This window comes from Ascidiella aspersa, chromosome 5 (genome assembly GCF_963924565.1).
Source record: "Ascidiella aspersa chromosome 5, kaAscAspe10.2, whole genome shotgun sequence".
NCBI lineage: Eukaryota > Metazoa > Chordata > Ascidiacea > Phlebobranchia > Ascidiidae > Ascidiella > Ascidiella aspersa.
Window position 1 is genome coordinate 16,748,275 of NC_139451.1, and position 12,533 is coordinate 16,760,807.

General features: G+C 41.6%; 1 protein-coding gene across 1 annotated transcript; it reads left to right on the forward strand.

Moving 5' to 3' along the window:
• The first annotated feature begins 7,555 nt into the window (after positions 1-7,555).
• LOC146145129 (zinc finger BED domain-containing protein 5-like) lies at positions 7,556-8,302 on the forward strand. Its single transcript, XM_083390196.1, has one exon. The coding sequence runs from the start codon at positions 7,811-7,813 to the stop codon at positions 8,300-8,302; it is 492 nt and encodes a 163-aa protein (XP_083246322.1). The 5' UTR covers positions 7,556-7,810.
• Positions 8,303-12,533: the final 4,231 nt, after the last annotated feature.

Genomic DNA, 12,533 nt, shown 5'->3' on the forward strand with positions numbered 1-12,533 from the left:
CCCGTTTGCTTATAGGTATCTGTCCGAAGCTGGCTTTTCGACGCTTATTCATATCAAATCTCGAAACAAACTAGACGTCGAAGATGATATGTGTCTAACATTATCAAAAACACAACCACGCATTTCAAGACTTGCTTTGGAGATGCAGCAGCAGCAGAAGTCACATTAAAATAAACGTGTCTTAAAGTAGTTTGGTATTGTTTGTTACTTTGCTCGGCATAAGTTGCACTAGGCACATATACTGAATTATTATAAAGAACTAAACGCAGATATTGCACCAGAAAAATGCAAGGGGTCCGCAACTAGTTTGAAGCGTCCAAAAGGGGCCACGGATACAAAAAGGTTGAGAACCACTGATCTAAGGGGTCCGCCACATCTCCTGACTTCTGCTGCAAAGAGCCGATCAGCAAGAAGGGCATTTCTATCCAATAAACAATATTTGACATCCTGGAGGAAGAAGACCAAGATGAAATTTCTCCGGACCTTTTCTTAAAGAGAGGGGGAGTGTATGTAGCGACTCATTCCTTATGACCAGGTTTAAGCCCCGGTCATTCAATTAAAACAGTCTGGCGGGTTGTGACGTCATTACGCCAGCCTGTGTGTATTTATTAAACTGTCAGCATATTGCTGCTTGTGTTTCGTGAATTGTCCGGAATTTTCTGTTTTTTGTTGAGCGTTTAAACCACGCCATCTGGTATAAAGCAGGGCTGCGGAGTCGGACTCGGGACTCGACGGAGTCGGTTTGTTTTGCCGGAGTCGGACTCGGGACTCGAGTAAGACCATGTAAACCTACCCGATTCCCGAGTCCGACGTGCGCATACGCAGTATCAAATTTTAAAACTGTTAAGGTGGAAAAATGTAAGTTGTAAAAGTGCAATAGCAAATGGTGAAATATTTTAAACCATTTAATGCGGGTGGATCAATTATGACACCAATATGAGTGGATTGCAGAAAATCCACCTTAATTTAGTTGCGTAAATGGGTAAAATACAGGCTGTAGAGTCAGAGCTGGAATCGGGACTCGACGAAATCTCACATTTGGCCGGAGTCGGACTCGGGTGTTTTTTTAACCGACTCCGCAACCCTGGTATAAAGTAAGCGTAAGTGATGGCAATTTATGTGAAAACTAGCAGTTGCTTATACTGCTCACTTGTGGAGTTGGTAAATTTATTATAAAGAATAAGTACCTGTAGGCCTAACTACTGATTTACCGGTGTCAAAATAAATATTTTTCATTGTGGCTCGCACCCACAAGGCCATCGCCCTCCTAAGCTATAGGGGTACTCTGTTACCCAAATTCAACTGTGTAAAATACAATTTTCGACCAAACTTTTGTCGCAGCCTAGAAAGCAAACTCCTGGCCGTTCTAGCTTCTCATGGACTCCAGTGTTAACCTACGGCCGAAATTAGAAAAACATCAGCATCGTGAAAACCACAGTTCGGAATAAGACCAAAATAGGACCAATACAAGTTTTAATAACGTTTAAATCAGAATAAGGCGTATAAACCCGTCGAGATAAAACCTAACCAGCCATTACCCGACGATATCTTAAAACAGGGAGAATCAATCCGGTCCCAAAACAACGGCGCCCCAACGGTGCCGTTCAAACTAGGGCACCCAAGCGTCGATACCAACATGACCGATGCAAGACAGGTGTCCCATATACCCACTCCATACAGTTTTAGGCGGCATTTTGTTCATTTACACTTAATTCAATAAAGTTTGGACTTATTCTTTACACTTAGTTCAATAAAGTTTGGACTTATTCTTTACACTTAATTCAATAAAGTTTGGACTTATTCCGACATGTTAAAACAATTTTGCATCTTATTCTAACGTGGTTATTACTTCGTTTTTTGCTTTATTATTTCGTTGGTCTTAATGCTATGGTATTATAGGTTATTCTGATTTATGTATTGTTGCTTTGTAGGTCTTATTGTTTGTTCCCCTGTACAAACAATAATACCTACAAATTTCAACAATACATACATCTTCTTGTGAAGGGGTACGCATCAAAGCAAAGTAGCGCTTTACCACAATTTACCCATCATAGTGTGGGGCACGAGTTGTTGAACTTATAATGGTTTATTCAACAGAAGAGCGTTCTAATTGACACTTCCGTTCTGATTCCAACTTCAAGGTGCGTTCTAACTCGCGAGCCGTCACAAGACGTTCTGGTGAATAGAATTGTATTAGTTTGTGAACGAACAACCAGTTTCAAACTATAGATCGGCTAAACAAGTTTGCATATAGCAGATGCCATTCAGCAAAAGTCGATAGCTGAGAAGAAGTTATGTGTGGGCCTAGTTTTTAGTTAAGGTACACTAGTCAGCCCGTAAGTTACTCTGGTGAGTCCTAAAAAGGAACTTGAAGCGAGACGCTTTCTGTGTTGCTTCCAGCTCGTGTTTAGCGAAAAAGGGCAGACAATTACACAATGCAATGCAAAGAAAGAGAACGAAAAGAAAAAGGCAATATATCCGGTTCGGTGCAATAATAAAGTGTGCGACGTAGAGTTCCGCTACATAACCCCATCCAGAAACGGACAAATATTGCGTAAAGAACGGCGAATACAAAATCACGACGACGGAAAGCGAAAATAACTGCGAGCGCGCGTGCGTAATATCTGTTCGTCCGAGGGTGGCGGTACCGGCTCCGGTGGCTGAAGGACTGGCATCGGCTGCTGGAGATCCCAAGGCGGTGGCGGATCGGGTAGAGGTGAAGGTTTTGTTGGCCGCCCTCTACGTGGAGGATAAGCCACCAGCACTGGCTGTGAAAGATCCAGATGTGCTGGCTTTAACCGGTCGATGCTCACCAGTTTGTGCCGGCCACCCATGTCGAGGGTAAACCCTTTGGCGCCTTTTTTGATAACCTTGTATGGACCACCGTATGGAGGGGTTGACAGGGGACGATAACCGTCTCTGCGAATAAAAACGTAGTCGCTGGAGGTTAACGATCCCGGGATGTCCACTCGGACAAAACGTGACGAGACATCGGTGTTGGTGTGAGTTGACGAGCTGTGCATCTCACCACTGGTAAAACATCAGCAGGCGATGGCGTTGTTTGCCTGGTTCCTGCCAAATCACCTGGAACGGCGATAGGCGAACCATACACCAGCTCTGCTGAAGATGCTTGAAGGTCTTCCTTTGGGGTAGTCCGGATGCCAAGCAACACCCATGGGAGCTCGTCTATCCAATTGACATGAGAGCGCTTTTCATGTGGCGATGAAACCGTTCCACCAATCCATCGGCTTGTGGATGAAATGAACAAGTACGGTGAAGCCGGATGCCCAGTAGTTCGTTGAAAATAATTCGCAATTCTGATGTGAACTGCGAACCTCAGTCTGACGAGATGTCGGTGGGAACTCCGAATCGAGCAACCCAGTGAAAGGCCAAAGCTCGTGCACACGTGATGGTGGTCGCATCCGGCTTTAGAACGGCTTCCGGCCATCTAGTGAAACGATCGACCATGGTCAATAGATACTTGTTCCCTTGTGAACGGTGGTAAGGGGCCGACAATGTCGATATTGACATGAGCAAACCGAGCTTTGCAAAGCGGGTAATTCACCAAAGGCATGCGGACGTGTTGGTGGACCTTGTCTATTTGACAGTCGACGCATTGTTTAGCCCATAAACCAACTTGACGGTGCAGACCGTGCCATACAAACTTTGATGCGATTAGTTTGCGTGTAGCCCGAACCGAAGGATGCGAAAGTCCGTGAACTACGTCGAAAACCTTTCGTTGCCACGACTTCGGAACAATAGGGCGCGGAGATCCGGTTGATACGTCGCACAGCATCGTTGTTCCGGACTGGTTATCCAGTTTGAGACCCGAAATTGCGGTGCGGTAAGCCTGCTGTGAACGCGCGAGTGCGGTGTAGTCCATGTCGAGTAGTAACGTACTGATGGAACCGCGGGAGAGCGCGTCTGCGACGTGGTTCTGCTTGCCTTCGAAGTGACGAACATCTGTTGTAAACTCAGAGATTGCGGTTAAACGGCGTTGCTGACGCGCAGACCACGGAGCTGAAACCTTAGAGAAAGCAACTGTAAGCGGCGTGTGGTCTGTGTAAGCTGTAAATACCCGACCCTCTAAAAAGTAACGAAAGTGGTGTATTGACAGATGAAATGCCAGTAATTCCCTGTCAAACGCACTGTTCCTTTGCCCGGGAGTTCGCAGTCGCTTGCTGAAAAATGCCAAAGGCTGCCACGCACCATCTGCTGAAGAACTGCGCTGAATGAATGCTGCGAAGCGTCGGTTGTTACTGTGGTGGGTGCCTCGGGTAAAGGGTGATGCAATAATGTTGCACTGGCAAGGGCGCTTTTAGCTTTCGTGAAAGCCAAACACAAACGGTCATTCCAGGTTAGTTTTACGGGTTTTCCCGCGAGTGCGTCGTATATTGGCGACATAATACGTGCGGCTTCAGGAATAAAACGAAACTAGAAATTAATCATACCGGCAAATTCCTGAGTCCTTTGATTGATGTGGGCCGCGGAAAATGTTGAATTGCTTCCACCTTGCTAGGGCGTGGCCTTGCGCCGTTCATGTCGATCCGATGACCAAGAAAATCAAGTTGTTGCAAACCAAATTGACACTTGCCTAAATTTATGACAAGGCCATTATTGGTAAGTTGTTTGAAAAGCTTCTTTAAATGATGTATATGTTCAGCGGGCGACTTGCTTAAAACTAAAATATCGTCCAGAAGTAAACAAATACAAAGTCCAATGGCTGACAGACGGTGTCCATTAGATGTTGGAACGCTTGCGCTGCATTATTTAATCCAAAAGTCATTCGAAGAAATTCGAAAAGCCCAAACGGCGTGATGACTGCAGTTTTAGGCACGTCTTCTGGTGCTACGGGAAATTGGTGGTATCCTCAAACCAGGTAAATTTTTGAAAATATCCAGCAACCTGCTAATCTCGCCGAAAAATCCTGAATGTGAGGAATGGCATAGCGATCAGGTCTTGTAGCATCGTTTAGTCGACGAAAGTCTCCGCATGGTCTCTGTTACGTGTGTATCAACACAGTAAACACCTAAACTTGTTAATTGTCACAAGCATATAATCTCAAAGTTCCACTATCATTAGGAGTTATTACGAATTGTTAAATAGGTTTTAAGACGGCGATAATTCTTAAGTGTTTTTGTATTTCGAAATTAATGTAGTTATTGTCTGTTTCTTTCTATCTTTTTCAGGTGTACATTACCACGACTTTATTTCGGTCATTTAGAGCATACAATGTTAATGTAGCCTGTGCGTGCGAGCGACATTCGCTGCCCGAAGCGATGGCCACTCGGGCGAGATAAGTGGGCGCCAAGTCCAGCGTACTGTTTATTTTAGCAAATACCTGCTGGCCTAGTCTGCAGGTCTTTGAACGACTGATGGACTTTTTTGTGTTTCTAAATTACCAACTTGGCCAGAAGTAGAATTGTTAGCGTGATGACTTTGCTAAATTGTATTGCATTTTGTGCTATATATTTGAGAACGATTCGGTTCTAATATGCCAGTTTTTGATTCGTGGTTATTGCAGTAACATGTTATGATTTGACAATAATATTGTAAGTAGATTTGTGTAATGCCGATATTAATGCTAATTCTTGTTTATGATAGTTATTAACGCTCATCTTTTACACTTAACCCAATATATACTAAAGAGATACATTTGTGTTGTTTGATTATTCCTAAGGACAGAATAGAATTTATAATTACCCGGATAGAACTCACTTAGCGACTTTAGGTTTTGTTACTTATTAAACGAATATAGGATACCACCAATAAGTTTCTCAACATAACTAAAAAGTCGCTACAGTCTCCACCCACCTGAAGACTTTGAAACTATATGTAACGGCGATGACCAAGGGCTAGACGAACGTCGAATTATGCCTATTTGAAGCATATTGTGAAACTCCTTTTGGCGAGGGCAAGTTTCTTGGGAGGCAGTCGGCGAGCGCGAGAGTGTACTAGTGGTCCATTGGTAGGAATAAAGTGTTGTACACCATACTTAGGTAGTGCTTGCGAAAAGTGTGGCGTTGCAATCCCTGGAAATTCAGCAAAAAATCGTGTGTAAACTGATGTGCCCGAAGCGATTACATTGAGGCGAGGCGCTAATTGCGGCGCCCTTCTAATTGGAGTGCTGCAGAACGTTTCAGCGTTGATTAGGCGTTGGCGCTTGAGATCCACAAGTAGGGCATGGACCCTCAGAAAATCGGCGCCAAGCCAAAACAAACTTCCATTTAAATCTGCCTGAAGGAAAAGCCATTGATATCGAACGAGAACCGTACGTTCGAATTTTGGTGCCATTAGCAGCGACAAGAGTTTTGTCGGAAGGATTCGCGCGACGCTCAGGTCCTGTGGGAGGCAAAACGTCAATTTCAGCGCCAGTATCTACTTAAAAATTACGACCAGGTAAGCGATCCCAAACAAAGAAAAGGCTGCTAGTAGCTTGGCCGGCCATTGTAGCAGCGAAACAAGGTCGGCTTGCCAGTTTCTCTGGGAGAATGAACAAGGCGGGATGCATCGGTGGGCTTTGTCTTTAAACCGTCGATGATAAAAACAAAATGTACTTGGTTCGCTTAGTGCAGTGGTTCTCAAACTGTGGTGCGAGAGCTTTTTAAGTGGTACGCGAAGATTTTGGCGTTATTTTATTGTATTTAATCTACAATTTGCCATTCTTTGCAGTAGCTAAAACTACTATAAATACACGACAATATAACAATAAGTTAACTGTAGAACAATTTCACGTTGGCATTATTGCGTCATAGTTCATCCTAACAAAGAGAGTGTTTGCCACAGTGTGTGGTTTGCATGAAAACCCTTTCTAATGCGGCCATAAAGCCAAGTTTGTTAAAACGCCACCTTGACTCAAATCATGCAGAAAAAAAGAACCGAGATCAGAGTTATTTTCAGCGACTTGGGGAGAACACGAAAAGACAACGCCTAGACAAGACAGGCCAGTTTCATCAAAAGAAAGTACGGATAGTAAAATCGTCATATGAAGTGTCTCTTCTGGTAGCTCAGAGTATGAAAGCTCATACAATCGCTGAGTCCCTGGTTTTACCAGCAGCAAAAATCCTAGTCAAGAATGTCTCCAAAGTGTAGCCAACTGCTAGTTTATGTCCGCTTTATCCAAAATGACACGGTAAAACCGGAGTTAATGTTGAGTCAGGAGCTGGCTACTACAACAAAAGGGAAAGATGTATTCAACGTTTTGGACAATTTTTTCAAGGAGAATGACCTGGATTGGAAAATGTTAGTTGGATGCACGACGGATGGTGCTCCAGCAATGCTTAGAAGAAAGTCAGGATTTCAAGCATATATGAAAGATGTATCACCAAAAGCTACCTTTGTCCAATGTTTTATCAATAGATTTGCAATTTGCGCCAAAGTGCTTCCTTCTGATTTAATGTCATGCTTGAACAAAATCATTAAGATTGTGAATTTTATAAAAACATCAGCTCTAAATACTCGGCTATTTGCAGGGCTCTGTGAAGATGTCGGTTCTCATCCTAAGTGTCCTCTCTTTCACACATAGGTTCGCTGGCTTTCCCGCGGGAATGTGACAATGAGGGTCTTTGAACTTGGGCATGAATTACTGACCTTTTTCAATGAGAAAAAACACGACTTTAAATATGATTTAGAGAACGAAGAGTTTATCTTACAGCTGGCCTACATGTCGGACATTTTCTAGGCCCTAAACTTTGTAAATCTTTCGTTCCAAGGACCGAACAGCAGTATAACAGTTTTTATTACAAAACTGAAAGCATTTATTTGCAAACTTGATATATGGACTAAAAACGTGGAAAATAAACAGTACGGAATGTTTAAACAGGTTAGCACTCTTTCAGTTGACCCCAGTGACAAATTATCTCAAGAAATTGCTGACCACCTTAAGTTGCTCAAAACGGAATTGGTGCATTATTTTCCAGATTTTGAAAATTGCACCTACGCTGTCAATCCATTCTGCATCAATCCAGTTGTTCTACCCGTACGAACAGGAGAACAAGAAGAGATTATTGATATTCAGGTTGACGAAACAGCAAAAGCAAAGCAGAAGGAATGCTCTTCTATAGATTTCTGGTTATCCATGAGTTCCACTTACCCAACATTGGCTCGAAATGCTGTTCCTCAGCTATTAGTTTTCCCCTCGACATGGGAGTGTGGGCAAGGGTTCTCGGCCTTAATGGCCATTAAGTCGAAGAGCCGGAATCGTCTAACTGAGCCTAAACACGATTTTCGATGTGCTGTGACTAATGTTGTGCCCCGGATAGACAAGCTTGTGCAAAAGAAACAGTTGCACCTATCACATTAAAATGTGTTTTCTTGCTGTTAACTCGTATTGCGTTATAGTAATAACGGTAATAACTAATAAATACTGGTACATTTGAGTATAGTAATTTATTCAGGGGCCAGGTGGTACGCAAGGTAGTAGTGAATGAAGAAGTGGTACGCCATCGGAAAAAGTTTGAGAAACACTGGCTTAGTGGCTTCAGTCTTCATCAAGGCGTTTGACGTTGTATTTTGGAAATTGAAACTTGTGAGGTATTCTCTCGGGCTGCTAGAAATAAGGCATCGACTTGCTGCGCTAAATCGCGGTTTGTTTCAAAATCTTTCCCTGCTAAGCCCGTACGCACCTTCGCAGGCATGTGCCTCAAAAACAATTTCCCGAAAAAAGAAAACACGGTGTGTGGTCACCAAGTAATGCAAGCATTTCGTCCATTAACGCTGATGGAATTCTATCGCCTATAGAGCAGTGCTTCTTAAACTTTTTAATTTCGTTCACCCCTAGCATCTATCTCCAGATTTCATTCACCCTTGTCTCATGGTATGATAAAACTGACTTGCACCCCTACGAAAAGCAATTCGGAATTTTTAATTAAATAATACTGAGACAACTTGAAAATAGTGAAGTTTGTTGTCGGCCGCGCGAACCGCGAAAAAAAAATGGATTTAATTGTTTGAAGAGGCTTTTCGCAAAACATTTCGTCCCCCTGTTGCTAGCCTGTTATCCAATTATATAAAATAATGGATAAAAAATAGATCGAATGGGGGATGACTTTTATCGTTTATCTATAAGTTAGGAAAATTATAATTAAATAGGGCCGTTATACCTTCGATGATATGAAAACATGCAATGGCACTCAAAGAGACTTTGTGCTCAACAAAGTAAACAAAATTAGATAACAGAAGATTCGCAAATTAAAAAAAACAACAGAGTTGTACAGCGCTGTAGGAGTGGTGTACAACCAAAACGAAAACGATACCATTAGAATCATAGCAAAAATTTAAATATTAACTTAGAGCTCGCCTCCCCCCTACGAATTGCTTGGAGCTCCCCTAGAAACCTTTTTTAAACCAGCAATTCAGCATCTTTCATGGCTTAAGTATTTTTTGGAAATAAATGCAACACCTCGCCTTAAAGTCTTGCCAAAAGTATTAGCAACTAACTCGAAATGCGAAAAAAGAGGACATTTGGACATTTTTGAGCGTCCTCGGAGGAACATTCAGTTTTCATAAGAAAAGGGGACAAATCCTCCTAAAAGAAGATATATGGTAGGCCTAACTTATACACTCAGTGCAAACCAACTTAACTATTACAACAAGCAAAAAACACCAAAAAACAACAGTTCAGTAGTCGATTTACTTCAGAAAGTTGTTTACTAGTGACTATAGGATGCTCCTGAACTTTCGTTCACCCTTATTCACCCCTTTTAGTTGGTTCACCCCTGCAAAAATTTTATTCACCCTGGGGTGAACCATTCACCACTTTAAGAAACACTGGCCTAAAGGAGCCATGTCAAGCAAGGCGCTGCTGGCTCTTTGCGAACACCTTAGACTAAAATTTCCGACGTTTAATCGATTGGTACTTGTTCACGTGCGGTGGCCGATCAAGAAGGTCTAACAAACGAGTTGCAGTGTGCTGGTCCAACACCGAAACAACATAGTAGTACTTGGCTTGATCGTCTTTAACGCCTTTAATTGCAAACTGTGCCTCAGCTTGTCGAAACCAAACTCGTGCTGGAGCAGTCCAAAACGTGGGTAGTTTTATTGCCACTGCGTTTTGCGACTCTTCTGCCATGCTTGTTTCAGAAATGTCGTTTCTGAAACTTCGGGGTCGCCATTGAAGACTTTCCCACAAAGCATTGATGTATAATAGGCATGCCGCAGTAATATGCGAAATTGTAGTGAAACGAAAATGTCACCATTCTTAGCAGCTCGTCAAGGACGAAAACAATGACAGTCGTTGCTTCATCCGGATAAGTTAGGAACTTTAAAGTTTTCCAAGTATTCCTGTCGCGTTCTCGTGGAAGAGATCGGCGTCTGTAAATTCGAACAACGAACTGGTAGCTCAGTGAGCTGTAGATAAGGTTGGTCGCAACGCGCTCCTCCAGGGACGAAATGACGTCATCCAGCGCACGCCTGTTGAACGACGCTCAGCTAATTGCTGTAAATCGTATATTGGGGTTGAACGAGTGTTCTCAGCTGACAATCTCCGTTGCAGCTAAGAGGTATAATGCCATAGCAAGATATCAGAGTTCTAAAAAAGTTTGAAAGACAAATTACTCTGCACGAGTAAAGTCGAGAAATGTTTCATTCAAGCTGCAACCCTGTTGAATTTGGCGTCTATCTCAGTTGCAGTTAGTTTTAGCGCTTTGCGAACTCGTCCATTGAAGCTTTCGCATTGCAAAGTGAACGATGGCTTCTGAAAATACACAAGCAATTAAAACAAAATAACAAAAATGTATGTGTCAAAAAATGGTCTATATAAATTTTACAGATAAAACGGAAACACTATGCTTTTCACGTGAAAAATTCATAACGATTTTAGCGAAGCATGCTACTTCTCGTGTGTTCTTACACATCCAATAACTAAAATTATTGTATATATGAATCAGAATTTTCTAAACTTCAACTATAAAATATATTAATTATTTAAAAGAATTTAGAACTTAACACAAAGTTAATTACGCACAAGAAAAAGTCAAATCGAAATTACCAAGTTTAAACGTTGTTATTAAACTTTAAACTCCCTTTGCCCTTTTTTTAAACATTTATATCTGTACGCTTTTAACATTATCTTTAGCAAAATGTAAGGAATACGAACGAAATAAACTTAATATGCATTTTTAGTAGAGAACATTTTGACCACATCGATAATAATTTCCATCGCTATTTTGATTCTTTATAGGTTTTAGGTGACCCATTTCCTAGAGTCGTTTTTTATAAGAAAACCAAGCAATTCGGTAGACTAAAAAGAGATGAAAAGAAAGTTTAAAGTTGTTTAAGCTGGATCCGATTGTAGCCAGTGAAGTGGACACGAGGTTTCAATAAGAATTGGACTCTTGATGAACTTCTGCTCTCATCTTAAATGCATCCAAATTAGACGCATCCATAACCACCACTTTATTAGAATGGCTGCCGTGCTGAAATCTGAAGTCACTTCTATATTTGTAAACAAAAATGTCTTTTTGCGATTATATCATGGACACACAGAACCAGCGACATGCCCGAAACAAACAGACAATTTATAGTACAGTTATCCAGCATATAGATTTTTTAGTTTTACATTTTTATTTATATTATATATATTTTTTTTGTTCCAAGGTTTCTATTGCAAAGCTATTTATCACGCTCCTTCAGATAGGTGATCAATCTTTATGTTGAACCGTTTTTGGCCTGCAAAAGAACCTGATGGGCATTTTCTCTATTCTTTAACACATTTACATATTTACAATTGTCACGTTTTCGAACAAGCTTAGGGCTGCAACCACTCGTAACTTGTATTATTTGAACGGAGGCAACTACCATTCCCGTTGGTTTTGTACAGCTATGGCAAACGACCAAACTCGTGCTTTTATTTATTTTCTTATAAAAATATACCAGCGCAGGCATCGACCATAACACGTTGGATTTCACATAACAGCTATTGCAAAGACCAAACTCGCTGTATGTTTATTATTTTATTCTGAAAAGATATATACCAACGCAGGCATCGACCATAACACGTTGGGTTTCACATAACAGCTATAGCAACGACCAAACTCGCTGCATGTTTAAAAAAAATGCAACAGATCTCGCGATCGGCGTTTCAACTTAATAAAAATTGCATTAGTTCTAGTAAACCGCACACGGTCCTTCTCACATAGTTGAGACCGAACTGTCGCAGCCAACAGGCAGGGAAACGTGTGTTCTAACAACATTTTGCGAAAATATTTGTTGGACCAACCCCACCGCGCAACAAAGTCGGGAACGAAATCGGGAACAATTTTGGTTATGAATTTCAAATTCCCGTCAAAAACCATCTTCCAAAGGACGGCATTGTGTGAAAACAAAACAAAACTGACTTTACGGTAGCTTATATTCTTTCACAGAACTTTGACAAAATCACTCTCACAATACCGCAAAAATACTTAATCTTTTTAACCACAGAAAACAACAATTCAATATTTACTTTTTCCGCACAAAGAAAAATGCGGAATAAGTCATTAAGCACTTAACACTTTGGTGCGAGTTAGCGTTGCTCAGACATAGACAATAATTCT

What these genes read in the sequence shown, in the direction of transcription:
- LOC146145129 (XM_083390196.1), top strand. Translation starts at nt 7,811, where the DNA reads ATGTTTAAACAGGTTAGCACTCTTTCAGTTGACCCCAGTGACAAATTA.